The sequence below is a fragment of the Delphinus delphis genome, chromosome 18, assembly GCF_949987515.2.
Source record: "Delphinus delphis chromosome 18, mDelDel1.2, whole genome shotgun sequence".
Lineage (NCBI taxonomy): Eukaryota > Metazoa > Chordata > Mammalia > Artiodactyla > Delphinidae > Delphinus > Delphinus delphis.
Genome location: NC_082700.1, coordinates 7,944,286 through 7,966,735, shown reverse-complemented (window position 1 = coordinate 7,966,735; position 22,450 = coordinate 7,944,286). Strand labels below are relative to the sequence as shown.

General features: G+C 40.1%; 1 protein-coding gene across 1 annotated transcript in view; it reads right to left on the bottom strand.

The window, feature by feature from the left end:
• Window positions 1-328: 328 nt before the first annotated feature.
• Window positions 329-22,450, bottom strand: part of B3GLCT (beta 3-glucosyltransferase) — a 106,389-nt gene continuing 84,267 nt past the window's right edge. The window contains exons 12-14 of the mRNA XM_059996190.1: window positions 19,034-19,153; window positions 10,219-10,363; window positions 329-1,301 (exon numbers count right to left, since the gene is read on the bottom strand). Of these exons, the coding sequence (XP_059852173.1) occupies window positions 1,134-1,301; window positions 10,219-10,363; window positions 19,034-19,153 (433 nt within the window). The 3' untranslated portion in view covers window positions 329-1,133. The remainder of the gene's footprint in view (window positions 1,302-10,218; window positions 10,364-19,033; window positions 19,154-22,450) is intronic.

Here is a 22,450-nt window from a genome sequence, read left to right as displayed (position 1 = left end):
AGTCACCATGCGGGCCTCCCTTACACTGGGGGTCTCTTCTGAGTCTGGAGAGAGTCATTATATAAAGTACAAATAAAAATAAGAGTAAAACACCAGGTACAATTAATTTAATTCACTTCCTGAGACTCAGAGCTCAGTGACTTGAATAAAATATGACTTTTTTTTTTTTTTAAATATTGAGAACATTACCTTCTGGCAGCAGCCACTACACTTTTGTGTTACAAGTAGGTCATAAAGATAGGGCTTCAGGGAGAAACAGAACACAGATGAACCTCTAAAGAGGGAGAAAGCTCTCGCAGAAGACTTATTCTTCTCCTTTTATGAGGTACAAACAGAAAACCAGATAAAACATAACAACCCGGATTACAGACTCCAGGGGATTTTTCATCACTAGACTTTATGACGTTTTATGAATGATCCTTAACACAGCAGTCTTCCTACTGAGTTACCAGGAAATCATTTTGATCATCAATAATACGGTTAAGGGCTTCCCTGGTGGCGCAGTGGTTGAGAGTCCACCCGCCGATGCAGGGGATGCAGGTTCGTGCCCCGGTCCGGGAAGATCCCACATGCTGCGGAGCGGCTGGGCCTGTGAGCCGTGGCCGCTGAGCCTGCGCTCCGCAGCGGGAGAGGCCACAACAGTGAGAGGCCCGCGTACCGCAAAAAAAAAAATACGGTTAAAAAGTTCACCCCATTGTAATATCCAGATCAAGAGACCTTCCCTCTTCTTTATTTTATGTATATAGTAACACAGTCACGTCTCTCCAGACTCATGCCCAGCTGAAACTTTCATTATAATGAAGAGACAGGACAGGAAGGAAAATTCTGGTACCATTTATTTTTCTATGACAGAAATAAAGCTGTTTCACAGCTTGAAAGATACACCGTAATCATTGTGTATCACAATAACTGCATAATGCTAAAGCAAGTGATCTTCCCCAGAAAACAAAACTCTCTGTTTTCCCTATGACTCCTTCCCCACCCTCAACTCAAAAATTACCGTATAATAACGTCCACCGAAAGTCAGGAAGCTTCCGATGCTGCATGTCGCACGTAAGCGGTGTGATCCAGCACAGCAGGACAATGCCAGTCTCTGCTTCTGTGTCCTGCCTGTGCCCACAGGCCACCATGCTTTATAACTCTTCTTTAAAGCCTTTTCGTGTCTCCTGCCTGGCTCTGTCTTCCTCACTGGGTGCCAACCATGTGAAATAGACCTTCACGGGATCGATGTTCCAGTGCTTGTGGAACGATATGGGAACTTGGTGAGATAGGTAGTCCTTAGGGTAATCCACAGGCCGAGCCTGCAGGAAGAACAGAGAATCCCGCGCTCTCACTCATCGAAAACAATTGTGCTTCAGAATAGCATTTAAATGCGTGCAACGATTGCTCTCTTTCAATATCTGATGTTTGGTTATGGGAATCTAAAAGCAAGAAGGAAAATCTTTTCCACTAAAATCTTCCCTCTAAGTGTAGGCTCTTTGTTTCTGCATCTCCAATTACTTTTGTATCCCCAGTGCATCGCTTTTTGCTTCTAGGTTCCACAGTCATGCCTCTGGGATATTCCTCAACCATGGTAATAAGTGTGAAAAGTTTTCCTTGGTAAGTCATTTAAGTTACTATTATGACTTCTGCAAAGAGGCAGAAAAACTTATTTCCCAGGTCTAAAGAAACTTTGGCCATACATGGTTGTGTGGCGAGGTGGGGCAAGGAATTCTGGGCGTTCCCACTGCCTGTCCGCTGCTCTAACTTGGAATTAGGCATGTGTCTTTCACAGTAGGGAGAGCCTAGAAAAGGAAACACTTTGGAGACAAAGCAAATTGGTGGTGTTCTGGGTCTGCGAATGGGGGTGGGGAATGAGTGCAGATTCACACAAGGGAGTTTGGGGGGCATGAGCCTAGTGTTTTAAAACTGGGTTTGTGGTTGCCTAGCTCTGGAAATTTGCTAAAATTTTTCAACGTACCATTCACACCATTACTGTGTGTGAATTGTGTATGGTATGTAAATCATACCTCAGGTACAGCTGTAAAAAAAAAAAGTGTGTCTAAAATACAATCAATCTCCATTTGTTACACTGTTCAGTGTGCTGTAACCTTTACACATAAGAAGGTTTACATTTTGCTCAATTTCTGTCCCGCTCATGCAGTTTAAGCCAGCGCTCTTTCCGTGTGTACAGCTTCCTACCCTGCTCCGCCTCTGCTCCCAAGTCCTCGTTCCTCACACTGACCCTGCCTGTCTGGGATTTCCTTTTGGCATTTTGGGCACAGAGGTTGATTATAGACTTCTCAGCATCACAGATGCCTCTTTGTATGCATTTTACTCTTCTAGTTTTGTCTTGTTCTTTTCCATGACCTCATTTATCAGAAATGATTAGCACATTCTAATGCTTAATAATCCAGCTCGTCACTTGCAGAGGTGACTCCTGAGAGGCAGTTAATCACTTCTGGAATCTGCATTAATAAAGGCAGAAATATTATGGATTTATTTTTTCCTGTGTTACATCTATTTGTATCTCCAACAGTTCATTTTTAAGTGTGAAAAACAAGCAACAATTTTAATATATTGCTGGACTCAGTTTGCTAATATTGTATTATGGACTTTTGCATCTATGTTGAAGAGTAACACTGGCCTGTCCTTTACTTCTGTAATGTACCATTTTAATTCGTTAACTTTTTAGCTATTTTTTTTTTTTTTTAGTGATTTTCTTAGTGCTTGCTCTAGGGATACAATGTACATCTCTGACATTTTAGGTTACTGTTGGCCTCATAAACTGAGTTAGGAAGCATTCTTGCTTCTCTAATTCAACTTCATCAATGTATATAAGTTTAAATACATTTTCTATTTCTTCTTGAGAAATAGCTTTGCTTAAAAAGTGTAATCTAGAAACTTCTCCATTTCATTTATTTATTTATTTTTCAATTCATCATTAAAAAAAAATTTTTTAGTAGCTTTATTGGAGTATAATTGCTTTACAATGCTGTGTTAGTTTCTGCTGTATAACAAAGTGAATCAGCTATATGTATACATATATCCCCATACCCCCTCCCTTTTGAGCTTCCCTCCCCCCCCTCTAGGTGGTCCCAAAGCACGGAGCTGATCTCCCTGTGCTATGCAGCAGCTTCCTACTAGCCATCCTTTTTACATTTGGTAGTGTATATATGTCAATGCTACTCTCTCACTTCGTCCCACATTCCCCTTACCCTCCTGTGTCCTCAAGTCTGTTCTCTACATCTGTGTCTTTATTCCTGCCCTGCCGCTAGGTTCATCAGTACCGTTTTTATAGATCGTATATATGTGCATTAGCATACAGTATTTGTTTTCTCTGACTTACTTCACTCTGTATGACAGACTCTAGGTCCACCCAGCTCACTACAAATAACTCAATTTCGTTTCTTTTTATGGCTGAGTAGTATTCCATTGTGTATATGGGCCACATCTTCTTTATCCATTCATCTGTCGATGGACACTTAGGTTGCTTCCACGTCCTGGCTATTGTAAATAGTGCTGCAATGAACATTGTGGTACATGACTCTTTTTGAATTATGGTTTTCTCAGGGTATATGCCCAGTAGTGGGATCGCTGGGTCATATGGTAGTGCTATTTTCAGTTTTTTAAGGAACCCCCCCTACTGTCCTCCATAGTGGCTGTATCTATTTACATTCCCACCAACTGTGCAAGAGGGTTCCCTTTTCTCCACACCCTCTCCAGCATTTATTGTTTGTAAATTTTTTGATGATGGCCATTCTGACGGGTGTGAGGCGATACCTCACTGTGGTTTTGATTTGCATTTCTCTAATGATTAGTGATGTTGAGCCTCTTTTCATGTGTTTGTTGGCAATCTGTATGTCTATTTTGGAGAAACGTCTATCTCCATTTCATTTAAACTGCCTAATTTGTTGGCATAATTGTGGTAGGGTATATAGTGATGCCCCTCCTTCATTTCTGATTTTGGCAATTTTTGTCTTCTCTTTCTCTTGGTCAAGCTAGCTAAAGGTTTACCAAATTAGAGCTAATTTTTGGCTTAATTGATTTTCTCTATTTTTCTGTTTTCTATTTCACTGATTTGTGCTCTGATCTTTAGTATTTCTTTTATTCCACATAGTTCAGATTTGATATTCTTTTGCTTCTCAATGTAGAAACTTAGATTATTGATTTAATATCTTTATTCCTTTCTAACATGTTTAAAACTGTAAATTTCCTTCTAACCACTATATAGCTGCACTCAAAGTTTTTGATATGTTGTGTTTTCATTTTCATTCCATTGAAGGTATTTTCTAATTTTCCTTATGATTTATTTTTTGACCCATGGGTTATTTTAAAGTGTGTTGTTTAATTTCCAAATATTGGGGGAATTTCCCCAATTTTTTTTCTCAATTTCTAATTTCATTCCATTGTTCTGGGAGGTGAGTCTTGTTTTATGACTTAGCATATGGCCTATCCTGGAGAATGTTCTATATACATTTGTAAAGAATGTTCATTCTGTTGTTGTCGGTGAAATACTTTATATGTGACAGGTCACGTAGTTAATACTTGTCTATTTCTCTTTTCAATTCTGTCCCTTTATGTTTCATGTAATTTGAAGATCTGCTGTTAGCTGTATATATACATTTATAATTGTTTTATTCTCTTGATGTATTGACCTTTGTCATGAAATGGCCCACTTCCTGTCTAGTAATATTTCTGTTCTTAAAATCTATTGTTTTTAATATTACTATAGCCACTCAAGCTCTCTGTGATCAACTGTTTACACAGTATATCTTTTTTATTTAAATTTTTAAATTGAAGTATAGTTAATTTACAATGTTGTGTTAGTTTCAGGTGTACAACAGCAAAGTGATTCAGATTATATATATATATATATAAAATCTGAATATATATATGTAAAATATATATATTGTATATATATATTCTTTCCATTACAGATTACAAGATATTGAATATAGTTCCCTGAGCTACATACAGTAGGTGGTTGTTGTTTACATATACACACTACTATATATAAAATAAACACCAAATTCCTGATTTATCCCCCAACCCCCACTATCTCTTTTGGTAACTATGTCTGAGAGTCTATTTCTGTTTTGTAAATAAGTTCATTTATATCATTTTTTTAGATTCCACATACAAGTAGTGTCATATGATTTTTGTCTTTATCGGACTTAATATGATAACCTCTAGGTCCATCCATGTTGCTGAAAATGGCATTATTTCATTCTTTTCTGTGGCTGAGTAATATTCCATTGTGTATATATATCACATCTTCTTTATCCATTCCTCTGTTGATGGACATTTAGGTTGCTTCCCTGTCTTGGCTATTGTAAATAGTGCTGCAGTGAACATTCGGGTGCATGTATCTTTTCAAATCATGGTTTTCTCTGGATATATGCCCAGGAGTGGGACTGCAGGATCATATGGTAACTCTATATTTAGTTTTTTAAGGAACCTCCGTATTGTCCTCCATAGTGGTTGCACCAATTTACATTCCTCTCTATGATCAACTGTTTGCATGGTATATCTTTTCCTTTTATATTCAACCTGTTTGTGTCTATGAATCTAAAGTATACTTGACTCTTATAGACAACATATAGACAAATCATGCTTTTTATCCAGTCTGACAATCTCTGCCCTTTGACTGGGGTATTTAGTCCATTCATATTTAATGTAACACTTGATATAGCTGTATTTTCATTAGCCATTTGCCATGTTATATGCCATTGTTTTTGTTTTTTTGATACCTTGTTTTTGTTTCCTTTTGCTATATACCAGGATGTGGTATTGCTGCAGCATATGGTCCTATATTTAATTTTTTGAGCAACCTCTACAGTTTTTCTGTAGTGTATATGCCATTTTTTAATACATCTTTTTTGTCCATCTGTTCCTCCTTTATTGCCCTTCTTTATTAAAATCTTTTAGTGTACATTTAAGTCTCTTTAAAAATATAGCTAAAACATCAAAAAAGTTACTTTCTTAAAGGTTTCTCTAGGGATAACATGTATCTTTAACTTATCGGGTTAATACTGACTTAACTCCAACAAAATTAACCTTGCCCCAGTAAAGCTCCACTTCTTTCCCCTGCCTTTGTTCCACTGTCATCATATATATTGCATTTATCTATGTTATAAAGTCAACAATATAGAGTTATATTGTTTTAAACAATCTTGTGAAAGAAAGTAAGAGAAAAATATCTGTATATATACACATCCATATATTTTATGTTCATACGCACATTTTTTCCTTATATACACACATATGTGTATATATACACACAAACATGTATATACATAGTCTTTCCAGTGTACTTAATTCCTTCCTATATATTCCAGGTACCACATGGTGCCATTTTCTTTCAGCCCAGAGAATTTTCTTTAGCTTTTTTAAGGGAAGGTCTGTTAGCAAAGAATTCTCTCACTTTTTGTTTATCTTGGAATGTCTTTATTTCCGCTTCCATTTGGGAAGGATAGTTTTACTGGATATAGAATTTCTGGTTAACTTTCCTTTTTCTTTCTGCCTTCAGGCCTCTTAGTTCTAATGAGAAATCAGCCAGTAACATTTTAATTTCCATTTTCATTAGGTTTTTTGTTGCTTTTACGATTTTCCCTTTGTCATCGTTTTTCAATGATTTGACTATAACATGTTCATGTGTGATTCTTTTCCTGATTATCCTACTTGGGCCTTGTTGAGTTTCTCAGATCAATAGATTGTTTCTCATTACATTTTTGAGAAAATGTTTTTCTTCAAAAAAAATTGTTTTTGTCCCTTTCTCTCTCCCTTCTCTTTTTAAAAAGGACCCCCATTAAATGTATGTTGGTATACTTTGTTTTACCACTTGTCTTTGAGGCTGTGTTCATTTTTCTCCGGTCTTTTTTCTGTTCTTTGGATTAGGTAATTTCTATTGATCAGCCTTCAAATTTACTGATTGTTTCTTTTGCCATCTCAAATCTACTGTTATGTCCATTTAGATAATTTCGCATTTCTCTTATTGGGTTTTACAACTATAGAATTTTCATTTGGTTCTTTATCATAGTTTCTATCGTTCTATTAAGACTTGCCATTTGTTGAGTTAACGTAATCATATTTTCCTTTAACTACAGTTTCCTTTAATTCTGTGAATATAGTTTTTTTTTTTATTAGCTGCTTTGAAGTCTTTGTCAAACCCAACATCTGGTCCCATTCAGAGTCTGTTTCTGTTGATCAGAGTCCATTTCTGTTGACTACATTTTTCCGGAGTTCAGTGTTTCTTTGCATGTTTCACAGTAATTGATTGGAAACTGGTTATTTTTAAATAATGTATTATAGCAACTCACAAATCTGTTTACTACTCTTTTTTAAAAACTAATTTGCCTGAACTTACACTGTGGAATCTTTTTCCCTAGAGTGTGTGGCTGCTAGTTTCTCAAGTTTTAGCTCTTATTTTTATTCTTTAGGATGACTTTCTAGAAGTCACTCCTGTGCCTGAATAACTCAGTAGTTAGTCTGTAATATAGGCAGAGATTGTGCTCAAACGTCTCAAGCCCATAAAGCTTCAATCTGTGTGCGGATTGGAAAGGACGTTCAAAGCTTCAGTGGGTTCTCAAACATGCCTTAGCTTGTTAATTACTTTCATCCACAGTCCCATGTGCATGCACACAGTTTCCCAGTGGACCAGAGAATTGTAGCCAGCTTCTCTAGCCCTACTATGCTCTCTTATTTCCAGGGTATTAGGTATTAAACTTCTGACCAATAATCCCTTCACCATAACTGAGACTGCAACCTCAGGCCAGTGAAGATGCAGGTTTTTCTTGTTTGTTTCCTACCCAAATTTGACAATTTTAGCTGACATACCTGTGGGTTTTCATCTCTCCCACAAATCAAGTCCACCCCCTCTGACAGCAAACCTGTTGTTTTTTTCCAGCCAGGCCCATACTGGTGAAACTACTGCTGCTCTCTCCAACCAAGCTTGGATGGAAGGTGGGTAGGGTGGGGGGGGTGGTTTCAGGCAGAAAGGCCTCAGACTCTGTTGCTCTTACCCAGAACTACAGTAGCTTTTCAGGAATTAATGCTTCTCAGTGCTTTTTGGTTGGCTTCCAGATTCCTGAAAGTCATTTTGACAATTTTGTGCAGAGGAGTCACTGACCATTGCACACTGCCATACCCATTAGTAGCATATAATTTTGGAAGAGCAGAAAACCACATGCTCTAGATACTTTGTTTTTAACAGAGGGATATACTAGACATTCCTTGAGGCTGCCTTCTGAACCTGTGATCTCACAATAACCTTCCCTGACTAAAAGGAGAAGAAATGTGGCCCAGGCAACTTTGTATCTGAGCTTGTTTCCAAATGCCTGCTCTAACTTACCAGGAATCCTAGATTTTATCTCTTTTTAATATGAACAAATACACTGTTTGGACCAGTGTTCAAACATTACAAATGGAAAGTAATGTCCAAATCAGAGCAAACTCTCTTAAAAGAGGCTTAAGAATTAGAAGATAAAGCAGTGTCTGTTGGGGAGGATACATTTTGAGCATACTTTATGACTTTGGAAAGGTTTAAAATTTATTATGTGAATTAGAGAAATCAAGAGTTCTAAAGTATGGGAAACAACAATTTAAAAAAATTTTTTTAATTATCTTCAAAGGACTTTTACATAAGGAGAAAAGAAAGAAGGAAAATAATCCTTATCATTTAGTAACGTATTCCTCCCTAAGTGAAAAAGGCTGCTATGAAAACCTAAGACCGAGTCTTCCCTGGTGGCACATTGGTTAAGAATCCGCCTGCCAACACAGGGGACACGGGTTCAACCCTGGCCCGGAAAGATCCCACATGCCACGGAGCAACTAAGCCCATGCGCCACAACTGCTGAAGCCCACAGGCCTAGAGCCTGTGCTCCTCAACAAGAAAAGCCACCGCGATGAGAAGCCCGCGCACCACAACGAAGAGTAGCCCCCGCTCGCCGCAACTACAGAAAGCCTGCGCGCAGCAACGAAGACCCAACTCAGCCAGAAATAAATAAATAAATAATAAAATAAATAAAAACCTAAGACTATGATAGTAACAATGATAAATTATTTCCCTTATACACCAACAGTTTTAATTACCCTTCCTTTCTGTGAGTGCAACATTATGAGAGAGAGGGTAAGAGAGAATAACTTGCTTTTCTAAGTCCTATAATACCACACATAGGCTCAAGGTAAAACATGGCAAAGTACCTTCTGACTAGTACCAGGAGGGAGGTTTCTCATACATTTCTTATTGTAAAGGTCTATCTTTATCTTTCCTTGCAGTCCTCAGGAATGCAGAAATGGATTCTGCCTTTCTTGGTAATGCAAGCACTTTCTTTGCCTCGTTCAGGTGATCTCCTGTAGTGCTATTTCTGTCACGCCCAATTCTCTACATGGCTACAATAGCGCTTGCTACTGGTTACTAAATAAAGCATGAAGACTATATTTTCAATGTAAGGGAGGGCACTTAAAATACCTATGCATTCAAATTTCAAAAAGCTTTGATTTCTTAAAGGAGAGCATTAAGTGAATGTGGGCTCTAGGTATTTTTAGTACAGATATATCTGCTATTATTCTTACAGCATCAGGATAGTCACTGATCAGAATACTCACTAACCCGATTCTTCAAAAAAGAAACTACTAAAATGATTGCAAAAGGATTCCCTTCTTACCCCACACTGCAGGATGGTGAAACTATTAGCACCAACCACCTCTGGTAAACATCATCTCTTCTATAACCCCCAGAGTATATGCTTATTGAGATATTATACTGAAATTTAATTAGGTTTAGTCTGTCAGTTTAATAGCAACCAAAGGGGAGAAAGCCCATTAGACAGTGTAAGGACTGAGGACAGTGTAGAACTGCAAACACTTGGTGGCTAGCGGGACAATGTTAGGTCAGTCCTGTATACTTTTAAATAGCATCTGATAATTTTTAAATACCATCAATTTTTTTTTTAACTCAAAGAAAAAAAAAACAGCTTTTACCTGAGCCTACATGCAAGGATGCTGGCCAAACACCATTTCATTTTTTAGATGTTTCTGCGTTCCATCTTCATGCTGTACCTGGTACAGCATCAACCCTCTGCACGAAGAGGTCTGTTAAGGATTTCCCCCTGGAGCCTGTCCACACAGTTAAGACTGCTTCCAGAAGAACAGGTGAGGGGAAAGCAGTAGTACCTTCAAGTGAGAAGAAAACCCCCCTCTCTCCCTCTGAGGTAGGAATAAAAACATTTTTCTCACCTGATGGAAGAGAGGGCTGTGTGTCACAGGGACTCCTAACCCACTGAAGCACATCCCCAGGACCATATCATCTGGAGCGTCATTGCTGTAGCAGCGACACTTGCTGGCGAGAAGTCTCCTGATTGCCTCTCTGCTGAAGACCATCCTGGGGGAAGCCAGAGCAGACAGAGAAGGCGGTTAGCTCCTCACAACCGGTAATCTCAATAAGGAGACAGAGTTCAGAGCCACATTTCTGGTAAATACGTTGACATCAGCAGTGTTTTATATTTGTTATTCTGAGGAAAATGTTTCTGTGTTTCTATGAAAGGAAAAGCACTTTTAAATATGTCTGCCTATCTAATAGGCAATTTTATTTCTTTATATATACCCTATACACTAACACTTGGCAGTGTTCTTTTTCTAGTATGTCACTGGAAAATTAGAATAATTCTTAAGTTTACACACTCTCGATGAGATCAGTAACAAAATCCGCCAACATTCCCAGCAGGTAGATGGGCCCAGAAATACTAGGTACCTCAGTTATACAGGTGACGACTGACAATGAGAGCAAATCTAATTGAAAAAAACCATGCATGGTCCAAGTGATTCCAGTCCACAGAAGCTTCCTTTAGGTAATTTCGAGAAAGAGGGGAAAAAAGAGAGAGAGAGGGAGAAAGAGATTGATTTGCCTCAAATAGTGCTAAGACCCTGCTTGACCAGATACGTCGGGTACTTCCTGGTGGAACTCACAGCCATCCCCACCTTTCTGTGCTCTCCTCAGCACTGCAGGAGGCTAGAAACTCTACAGTATTTTCCAGACTCCCTGGCCAGATGGGTCCTGGCTTCATCCTGACGACAAAGGGCCCAGTACTGGGGGAGGCCCTCTGCTTCTGGCTCTGGTGGTCTCTGCGGCAGAGGCAGGTCATGGGGCGTGGGTAGCCACAGGCTCCAGCACAGCCGGCACGGGATGGCAGAGCATCGGTGATGGTCCCAAAGCAGCCGTGACCTGGAGCCCATCCCAGGTCTGCCCCAGATGCAGTGCTGTTAACCCGAGAGTAGCAGCGGCCACAGCAACCCACACCAATAGGCCCCAGAAACCAGCACCCTTTGCTCCTTCAGCCTCAGAGGCAACAGTGCTTCCTATAGTTACTGAGCTCTGGGGAAAGCCACCTGCTCCCTCTTATTCCTCTGGCCCTTTCCAATACATTTGTACCAAGTTCCTGCAATAAATTCTCCTCTTTTAAAAAATATAGATTGGTTTCTGCTTTCCCTTCTGGTCCTAGAGTAGTAATGGATCTCCTCATATCATGAATAACCCAATAGCTCATAGGGCTGATATGGTTCACAAGTTCATTCCCAATAAGCAACAACTTTCTTGACGGCAAAACTATCTAGAATTTATCCATATATTCCCAGAGCTAAATACAGGGTCTCACATACAGTAAGCCCTTAGTAGAAGTCTAATGATCCAACAAGTGAGAACAAAGCTGCCTCTGCAGAGCTCTTCCCCAGGGAGGGAGAGTTCTATGAATCAGTCTAGTCGGGAAGGAAAGAGGACAGAGCCCGTGAGCACGATCCCTGACGCACACATGTCGACTCCTGCTCAGCTGGGCTCACAGTTCAGTGCCATGCAACTAACACCAGCGACCACGGCTGGTGATGCAGCGACACGGAAGTCACCCCTGCCCGTGCTGAGATGTCGGAAGACGGGATGGAATATGACCAAACAGGAGGAAAAAGAAGCTCTTCGTTTAAGGTGATACAAGGAAATATGACCGTACAAGAAGAAAAAACAAAAGTGCTTATGACCTATACAACAGGGAAAACTGCAAGTTTGAAAACTCACCGTAAAATGCCTCTCTCTTAAAAATCTAGTGTCCATCAGTGACTCAGGGCCTCACACCTACGTGCCGAGCCAAATTCCTGCTCTACTGACCAATCCCAGGAAAGAGCCTGTGTGAGGGGACATGTGTTCACCCTAAACAGACATTTCCCTTAAAGTGTCTGCCTGATGCCGTCAAGGAAAGTTTCGTAGGTAACTAATTGTCCCAGTCACAGCGGGCATCTTGTCCTCTCAAACCCTATTTGAATAAAAATGCTTCTCTTCTGCCAGCATCCAGTAGAACAAAAAAGAAAAGGAAAGCCTTTCATTTTGGCCTGCTCTACCCACCCACCCCCCCACCCCCAAAAAGAAAAATTACCAGTTACAGCACAGTATGTCTGTTCTGCCAACTTTTAAATATTAAAAAGATGTTGATCAGTAAAACCAAGAGCTGGTTCTTCGAAAGGGTAAACACAATTGACAAACCTCTGGTCAGGCTCACCAAGAAGAAAAGAGACAGAAACCCAATAAAAAGAAATGAAAAAGGAGAAATCTCAATCGATACCACAGAAATACAAATAACCATAAGGGAATACTATGAACAATTATATGCCAACAAATTTGACAACCTAGAAGAAATGGACAACTTTCTAGAAACACACAGCCCACCAAAACTGAATCAAGAAGAAATAGATAATTCGAACAGACCTATCACTAGAAGTGAAATAGAATCTGTAATAAAAAAAATTAAAAATAAAAAAAAAACTCCCTACAACCAAAAGTCCAGGACAAGATAGCGTCACGGGCAAATTATACCAAACACACAAATAACTTATACTGATCCTTCTCAAACTCTTCCAAAACATTGCAGAGGCGAGAACACTCCCAAAGACATTCTATGAAGCCACCATCACCCTGATACCAAAACCAGACAGACACTACCAGAAAAGAAAATTACAGGCCAGTATCTTTGATGAATATAGATGCAAAAATTCTCAACAAAATGTTAGCAAACTGAATCCAACAACACATAAAAAAGATCATAGGGCTTCCCTGGTGGCACAGTGGTTGAGAGTCCGCCTGCCGATGCAGGGGACACGGGTTCGTGCCCCGGTCCGGGAAGATCCCACATGCTGCGGAAGCGGCTGGGCCCGTGAGCCATGGCCGCTGAGCCTGTGCATCCAGAGCCTGTGCTCCGCAACGGGAGAGACCACAGCAGTGAGAGGCCCACAGACCGCAAAAAAAAAAAAGATCATACACCATGACCAAGTGGGATTCATCCCAAGTTCACAAGGATGGTTCAACATATGCAAATTAATCAGTGTAATACACCACATAAACAAAAGAAAAGTAAAAAACCACACGATCATCTCACTAGATGCAGAAAAAGCATTTGACAGAATTCAACATCCATTCATGATAAAAGCTCTTAGCAAAGTGGGTATAAAGGGAACATATCTCAACATAATAAAAGCCATTTATGACAAACCCACAGCCAATATAATACTGAACAGTGAAAAGCTGAAAGCCTTCCTGCTAAAATCTGGAACAAGACAAGGATGTCCACTCTCACCACTTCTATTCAACATAGTATTGGAAGTCCCAGCCACAGCTATCAGACAAGAAAAAGAAATAAAAGGTATCCATATTGGAAGGGAAGAGGTAAAATTGTCACTATATGCAAAGGACATCATACCATATATAGAAAACCCTAAGGACTCCACACAAATACAGCTAGATCTAATAAATGAATTCAGCAAAGTAGCAGGATACAAGATTAACATTCAGAAATTGGTTGCATTTCTTTACACTAACAATGAAATATCAGGAAGGGAATGTAAAAAAAAAAAAAAAAATACCTTTTAAAATCACACCAAAAAAATAAAATACCTGGGAATAAACCTGACCAAGAAGGTGAAAGACTTATATACTGAGAATTATAAAACATTAATAAAGGAAATTAAAGAGGATTCAAAGAAATGGAAAGATATCCCATGCTCTTGGATTGGAAGAATTAGTATTGTTAAAATGGCAATACTACTCAAAGCAATCAACAGATTTAATGTAGTCCCTATCAAATTACCCATGACATTTTTCACAGAACTAGAACAAATAATCCAAAAATTTACATAAAACCAAAAAGAAAAAGAAAAAACCAGAATTGCCAAAGCAGTCCTGAGGGGGAAAAAACAAACCAAGAGGTATAACTCTCCCAGGCTTCAGACAGTACTACAAAGCTACAGTAATCAAAACAGTGTGGTACTGGTACAAAAACAGACATACGGATCAATGGAACAGAATAGCGAGCCCAGAAATAAACCCACACACCTACAGTCAATTAATCTTCAACAAAAGAGACAAGAATATAAAATGGGAAAAACATATGAAAATGTGTTTCCCAGTCTCTTCAGCAAGTGATGCTGGGAAAGTTGGACAGCTGCATGTAAATCACTGAAGTTATTAGAACACACCCTCACACCATGCACACAAAAAACAAACCTCAAAATGGCTTAAAGACTTAAAACATAAGACATGACACCATAAAAGTCCTAGAAGAAAACATAGGCAAAATATTCTCTAACATAAATTGCACCAGTGTTTTCTTAGGTCAGTCTCCCAAGGCAATAGAAATAAAAGCAAAAATAAACAAATGAGACCTAGTCAAACTTACAAGCTTTTGCACAACAAAGGAAACCTTAAAAAAAATGAAAAGACAACCTACAGAATGGGAGAAAATATTTGCAAATGACGCAACTGATAAGGGCTTAATCTCCAAAATATACAAACAGCTCACACAACTCAACAACAAAAAAACAACCCAATCGAAAAATGGACAGAAGACCTTAATAGACATTCCTCCAAAGAAGACATATAGATGGCCAGTAGGCACAGGAGAAGATGCTCAACGTCACTAATTATTAGAGAAATGCAAATCAAAACTACAAAACTACAAATCAAAACCTCACAATGGTCGGAATGGCCATCATTAAAAAGTCTACAAATAACAAATGCTGGAGAGGGTGTGGAGAAAAGGGAACCCTCTTACACTGTTGGTGTGAATGTAAATTCACACCATGGAAAACAGTTATGGAGGTTCCTCAGAAACTTAAAAATAGAGTTACCATATGACCCAGCAGTCCTACTCCTGGGCATATACCCAGACAAAACTATAATTCAAAAAGATACATGCCCCCCTATGTTCACAGCAGCACTATTCACAATAGCCAAGACATGGAAACAACTAAAATGCCCATCGACAGAGGAATGGATAAAGAAGATGTGGTACATATATACAATGGAATACTACTCAGCCATAAAAAAAAAAAACAAAATAATGCCATTTGTAGCAACATGAATGCAACTAGAGATTATCATACTAAGTGAAGTCAGAAAAAGAAAGACAAATACCGTATGATACCACTTATATGTGGAATCTAAAATATGGAACAAATGAACCTATCTACAAAACAGAAACAGACTCACAGACATAGAGAATAGACTTGTGTTTGCCAAGGGGGCGGGGGGAAGGAGAGGGATGGACTGGGAGTTTGGGATTAGCAGATGCAAACTCTTATATTTAGAATGGCTAAACAACAAGGTCCTCCTGTATAGCACAGGAACTATATCCAGTCTCCTGGGATAAACCATAATGGAAAAGAATATAAAAAAAGAATGTATATATGTGTATAGCTGAGTCACTTTGCTGTACAGCAGAAATTAGCACAACACTGTAAATCAACTATACATCAATTAAAAAAAATTAAAAGAATGTTAATAAAAAACAGATGTTGAAAGGCTGTAAGACTAATAATATGACTTCCTTTAATATACAATATACTAATTTTAAAAATAAGAAAAACTGAAATGAGAGGCAGGGATTTGCCCAAGGGAATACCTGCAAATCAAGAACAGCCATGCAGCGTAGCAACAAACACACAAACACACACCACGTACAGAAGATAAACTGCATCGTCAGAAACGGGCCTGCCCCCCTGGACTCCTAGCAGATGAACGCGGGTCACGGCCGCCTCTTTGGGCAACACTGCCAGGGCCTCTTCATCCTGACCACAGCTTCCTACCCAAATATATGTAAGGAAGTATTTTCAAAAAAGAAAACAGTTATTGAACTAATTGTTATTGAACTAATAGTTATTGAACTAATCCTCCAAATACCCAAACTTTCAAGAAGTAAGCAACAAAGCGGAAAACAGACACTTGGATTCAAATAGTACAAAGGTCTCATTTTCCAAACAATACAGAGTACCTACACATAAATCCCTGGAGTCCACACTCCTGGGTTAGCTCTGATGAGTGGGGCTGAAGAGGGGTGGTTTAAGGCAATGGTTTTCAAAAACCTATTTGACTATAACACAGTGAGAAAACAAGAAACAGTTCATATGCAACCATTTGTGTTTTGTGTATGTGTGTGTATGTGTATAAAAACTGTAAAAATATCACATAACAATAATACTCTTACTACATGTGATGTACACGATATATCTGTTATTCTATTCCATTCTGAATTTCATTATTTTTAAATGATGGTATGATCCATTAATTGGTTTTACCATCCATTAGTTGATCCTGACTTGCTGATTAAAAAAAAAGCTGATTCTTAAGCTAGATGACCAGAAAAGTCTCTTGTAATATTAGAGAAACTCTTATGTCTGCAGCTTTTATCAATGGTAGATATAAGACAATCTCATGAAGAATGTTTCTGCATCTTTGTAAAGTGCTACTAAGAACAGAATATTACACTGGTCAATGTTACGTAAAGATTAGTACCAGTGTTCACGCATCTATTTATTCATTTATCCCTTGTATCCTGTAAAAAATGAGTCCCCATGCTAGGAAGGGGGAATGGAATGGGAAAGGAGACTCAGGTGCTGCCTTGAAATAATTCATAATCTGGGTGGAAAACAGAAAAGTAAACAGGCAATTAGATGATCATGGTTTGTATAATATGCTATGAAGGTATATTAGAAAGGCATCAAACCCAGATTTCAGGGGCTGGACTAGGCCGAAGGCTTCCAGGAATAAGTAACTGATAGCGCTATCAAGTCCAAATGAAGGAGGATTGGCCAGGTGACAGGCAGAAGGCGGGGGTGAGGGACAGTGCGGTGTACAGACCAGCAGACGCCATATCTGAGCGGAGGAGTTAAAAAAATAGTGCCTCTGAGGAACTGAAACAGGTTCAGCACAAATTCTTTTAAGATGAGGGTGCAGATAAATGAGGCTAAGAAGCTAGAACAGCGTCTGCCGAGATCACAAGAGGCCTGGTGAGCCTCAGCGAGGAATTTGGACTTAACGTTCTGACGGCAACGAGAGGTTATAAAAGGATGTGAAAGACTTTAACTCCCCTGGTAACACAAAGAAAAATCCAAATAAAATAAAAATCACATTAACCTATGGAACTGTTGAAGAGATGGATGACATGAAGCCCAGGTGCTTCCAGGGAGGAGCCCTTCCCGGGGGAGCCCTTCCCGGGGGAGCCGCAAGCGGGCAAAGTGGGTCTGGGGGCGGGAAGGCGGAAGGGAAGACCCGCTAGAGACTCCAGCTCCACGGCCTCAGGAGCGCACCCGGGACGCTGGGAATTAGGCCAACAAGAGGTGGTTAAAATTGAGCCCTGACCCAGATCAACGTGACTCTGGTTGAAATCTGAACGATTATCTCCCAGTCAGATGACAAAAGTAGGAAAGAGTTCGCACTCAAATCCACGGGAAGGCAGCGCAGGCCCCCGAGTAGGGGAGCGAGAGGACCAGGTGCTTTCAGAGAAGCCGTGTGACCGCGGCGCGGAGGACAGCACGGAGCGGAGGACGGCGACGAGCAGGGAGACCAGGCGGCTGTGGCCGTTCCTTCCGGGTTCAAAGGATTCGCACCTTCCGGCTACAAAACGTACAACCCCCGGTACAAAGAACAGGGCCCTTTACAAAAGGGGAAAGCTCTGGCTTAATGGGCACCGGCGCCTCACCCGGGAAACTAATGCATCACCATAAGCCTGCAAAGAGCTGGAACCTTTTTTTTTTTTTTAACGAGGATGAGCTCAATACGCCTTGGCTTTACGCTTTAGTCTCTTCTCAAAGGCCTCTGTGGACCTCTGTCTTCTATTGCTAATGGAGGATCAACCTTAGCACTGGATCAGCAAAGATCAGTACTCCTGCCCAGGCCTGGTCATCACTAGGAAAGGGTCACCTCAGTAACAATGCTGCAGTCACCACTGAACGGGCCAGAGCAAACCAGAACTCCTGGAATACGACCCCGCAGTAGCAGTCCTGCAGCAGGAATGGTTCTAATCTAGGAGATCGCAAGGTAAGAATATAAAGTCCTAGCCTTCAGAAGTCTACAATCCAGTGCCCAGAATGTTGCTCAGCACATAGTGGACATTCAACAAAAACCTGCTGAATAAATTTAAATCACTATAGTGGATAACAAGACTCTCCCTAAATACCCCAATAGCAAAGACTATAGAAATAATAGAACCGACTGACTGCTCGATTGATTTACTCACATAAATCAAATCAAAAATCTTTCCCCATAAGAGATTAGGCAGATGCTTATTTAAAAGCAGTGATGTTTAACTGTTATTTAAACCCTATAAATCCCACACAAATATCACTTAATTGCTTAAGTCTAAACTTCTGTACCACTCTTTTCCCACATGTGATTTATAAGCACCAGGTAATTAAAAAGTCTAATGACTTATTTTCTGAAATTAATATCCAAAACTTTTTGCATTTAGACTATCAAAACTAACTGGCTTCCTAGAAGCACTCACGGCTAAAGGGACATTTCTACCAAGTTCCCTGACATACATTTATATACTGTCCCTTCAAGGAGTAAAATATTCTTCACTGTGGGTTCTTTTTAATGTTCACTTTCCTATTATAGTAGCAGCTCCCACCGACAGAACACCTGCATATCAGTATAGATCCCATGGCCACAGACCCATCTCTGCATCCTGGAAGCGGAAGTGTAATGTCGTGAGTGTCTGCAGAAAGCCATGCTCATAGTTACCCTCCTCCTCCTGTGACGTAGCTGTAGCCGCCGGTGCCCAGGCCGTAGCCGTAACGCTCTCCCAGAAACACGGGTTCACTGGCGTCGTAACAGCTCAGCAGGTGCTGGAGCCTGGAGATGCTAAGGTTCCCAAGGGAATAGAAGCGATAATCACTTAATTCAAATGCATTTTCAGAGTAAATATTTCATGGTTCTTACAGCCCACTGGTTATATTATGCAATACAATATGGAAGTCATTTAGAGATGAAATTCAAGAGATTTACAGAAGAAAGATTTTTTTAAAAAAGAAAAAAAATTGAACACTGTGCATTACTGTAAACAGGAGAGGAACTGAGAAACAAGGGCCTCCTCTCCAGTGTTACCAAGCCCCTGCCGGGCGTGGCTGCCTCGTGTGGGTGGGCAGGGCGGCAGGTGTCCTGGCTCACTTCCACCAGTCCTGCTCACCACTGAGCGTGAACTAATCATCACACCTTTTCAAGTGCACTTGGTATTTTAAAATCTTCTTCATGGCTAAAAAAGGAACTTTTGAAGTATAGATGAGGTCCATGTCAGGCAGGGAGCCAGCAGGTAGGGAAGAGTGTGTGAGCAGCAAAGCTTTCCAGGAAACCTTCAGATTATGATGCACCACTGTGCTTCAATGAGCTTCCCTAATCTACGCTCTTTTGTGTCTATTTGTTTATACCTCTGGCCCCTATGCTTCTTTGTCGTGTCTTGCAAAGGGCCTTGAGAATATCCATGAGCTGCTCAGAAGAATGCCAGCAACTATGGCTGCTGCAAGGATGAGGAAAAAAGATTTCATAGGAAAATAAAATCTATAAATATTTTGTTTTAAGTGGAGACAAAGGTTGATGTTAAGAAAGGCTAGTTTTCCCATGTTTTAAGAACTTCTGTCACTTACAAATGCCCTGTAAAGTCCTTCTACTGTTTCTTCTAATTTTGAGCTTCTCAGGTCATACACACCAAATCCTAGCTTCCCTCATGTTATTAATCAGCGTGCTTGAAAAAAGTTTTCCATGGCCGACCTTGGATTAAATATTTTTTATGCATGCAGTAAATTTCAGTGTTTCTCAAGCCTGTGACTCATGAGCATCGTGCATCTCTAAGAGCTCGATGTATCAAGCATTTCTCACAGTTACTAATCATGAATTCTTTTCTCAAGAGCAACATTAACATCTAGAACACTGCTGCTCTGGAGTCTCGTTTTTCCTGTCTTTGAGATGTACGGGAAGGGCCGTCTTTTCCATCTGTGCTTATGCATCTTACACCCAGCTAATAAAGCTGACGCTGAAAGAGAAGAAAACAAATTTGATGTATGAAAAAAAATCTCTTACAAGTGCGGTGCTCAGAGTCTCCAAGTTGACTGCTCAGGTTTATATCTGCCTAAAGGTCAAGGGCTCTGATAATGGTGACAGTTTCTAAGTGGCCAGAAAGTGTTTGAAAACTACCCTGTTTTTGACACAGAAGTTAAACATTCTAGGCTCCTAGTTTGGAATCAGTATTCAGGAAGTCATCTAATAAATACCTCTGCAGGGGAAAACAGGGAAGGGTGTGGACACCTAGTAAATCACCATTCGGTCATGGAGACACAAAGATCTCTTAGGAAATCGCAGCCTTTGCTTGGTAAAAAGCTCCCTAAAAACCTCAGAGCCCCTTCTAGCAAATGCGTGAAGAAATGAGAAGTATTTCCCTTCTTCCTGCATATTGTAAAATTATCAATTAAACCATAAACACTCAATTTCTGAGGTTAAAATAACTAGGATTTAACATCTCATCTGGGTTTCTTTTCCTGGTAACATTAACCATTTCCATATTTGCAAGATCATGTTAAAGCTGAAGAAGTATAAGCTGAGCCTGACAACGATTACACACTTCATTCACATTTGGTAGAAACTGGAAATGTGGCCAAAGCAGGCAGATCTCCAGTTCAATCCAAGGGAACTGGCCACCGAACCAGGAAAAGAACTTCATTGAACAATCTGTTACCATTTCAGGCAACCTGAGGCACAGAAATGAACAGAAACAGTATGGAAATGTTCAAGTGCAATCAAAATTGCATTAATACATTTTAGTGCTTTATCATTCTCACTCAGTCTCTCTCTCTCTATATACACACACACACACACACACATATCTGTATTATGCCCCTTCCCCCCCAAACACACCAATGTGTATATTCTAAGAACAGTGAAAGTCAGCCACCTCAGAAACTACCACTGACACAAGTTTCTTAAAAAGTTAACACACCTGTTACATGTCCCAACCATTCTGCTCCTCAGTATTTCGCCGAGATAAATGAGAGCAGATGACTATACAAAGACACGTACACAAAGGTTCACAGCAGCCTTAATTATAATCCAGAACTATGAACAGTGACACAGTGCTTGTAGCTAAGCTAACACCCATTGTCCAATTTTATCGACTGACCCAGTAACATTCTTTATAGCAATTTTTCCCTCCAATACAGGATGGAGCCCAGGATCCTTTACTGCATTTATTTTTCACTTTATTCTCCTTTAATCTGGAACAGTTCCTCAGCTTTTTGTCTTTCAAGACATTGGTATTTTAAAATAATAAATGCCCCCACACACCCCTTTTTAATGGACTGATCTTCATCTTGGGTTCGTCTGATGTCTCCTCATAATAAAGGCAAGGTTACACATTCCCAGGTGCAGTATTATATAAGTGATGTTGTCTGGCATGTGGTGTCCACCTGTCCTCCAGTGGGAGTATCTATTTTGATCACACAGTGCTGCCTGGTGTCTCCCCTGGACACTTAGTTTTCCCTTTGCCATTTCTCAGGCTCCAGGCAGACACTTTAACAACCAGCAAATATACTGGTCCTCATCAAAATTCACCCCGAGTTTAGCATCCATTAATGATTCTTGCGTGAATCCATCTTTACTATGCTGGTTACAAAGAGATGAATTTTCCAGCTCCATCATCGCTCCACATTTATCAGTCAGAACCCCTCGTTAACCTGCTAGCTAGAGCCCGCCTGTTACGGACTGAATTATGTCCACAACCAAAATATTCATATATTGAAGCCTTAACCGGGGATGTGGCTGTATTTTGAGATGGGGTCTATAAGGAGGTAATTAAGGTTAAATGAGGTCGTAACGGTAGGACCCTGCCGTGACAGAATTAGTGTCTTTATAAGAAGAGACACCAGAGGGCGCTCTCTCCATGGCACGCAAAGAAGAGGTCACGTGAGCACACACCAGGCCGGCGGCCACCTTCACACCAGGAGAAGATGCCTCAGAAACCTCCCATGTCAGCCCCTTGATCTTTGACTTTTCCAGCCTCCAAAACTGTGAGAAATAAATTTGTGTTGTTTAAGTCGCCCAGTCTGTCATATTTTGTTATGGTGCCTGATCTGCCTCATTTACTTACTTACCTATTTCTTTATCATAAGCATG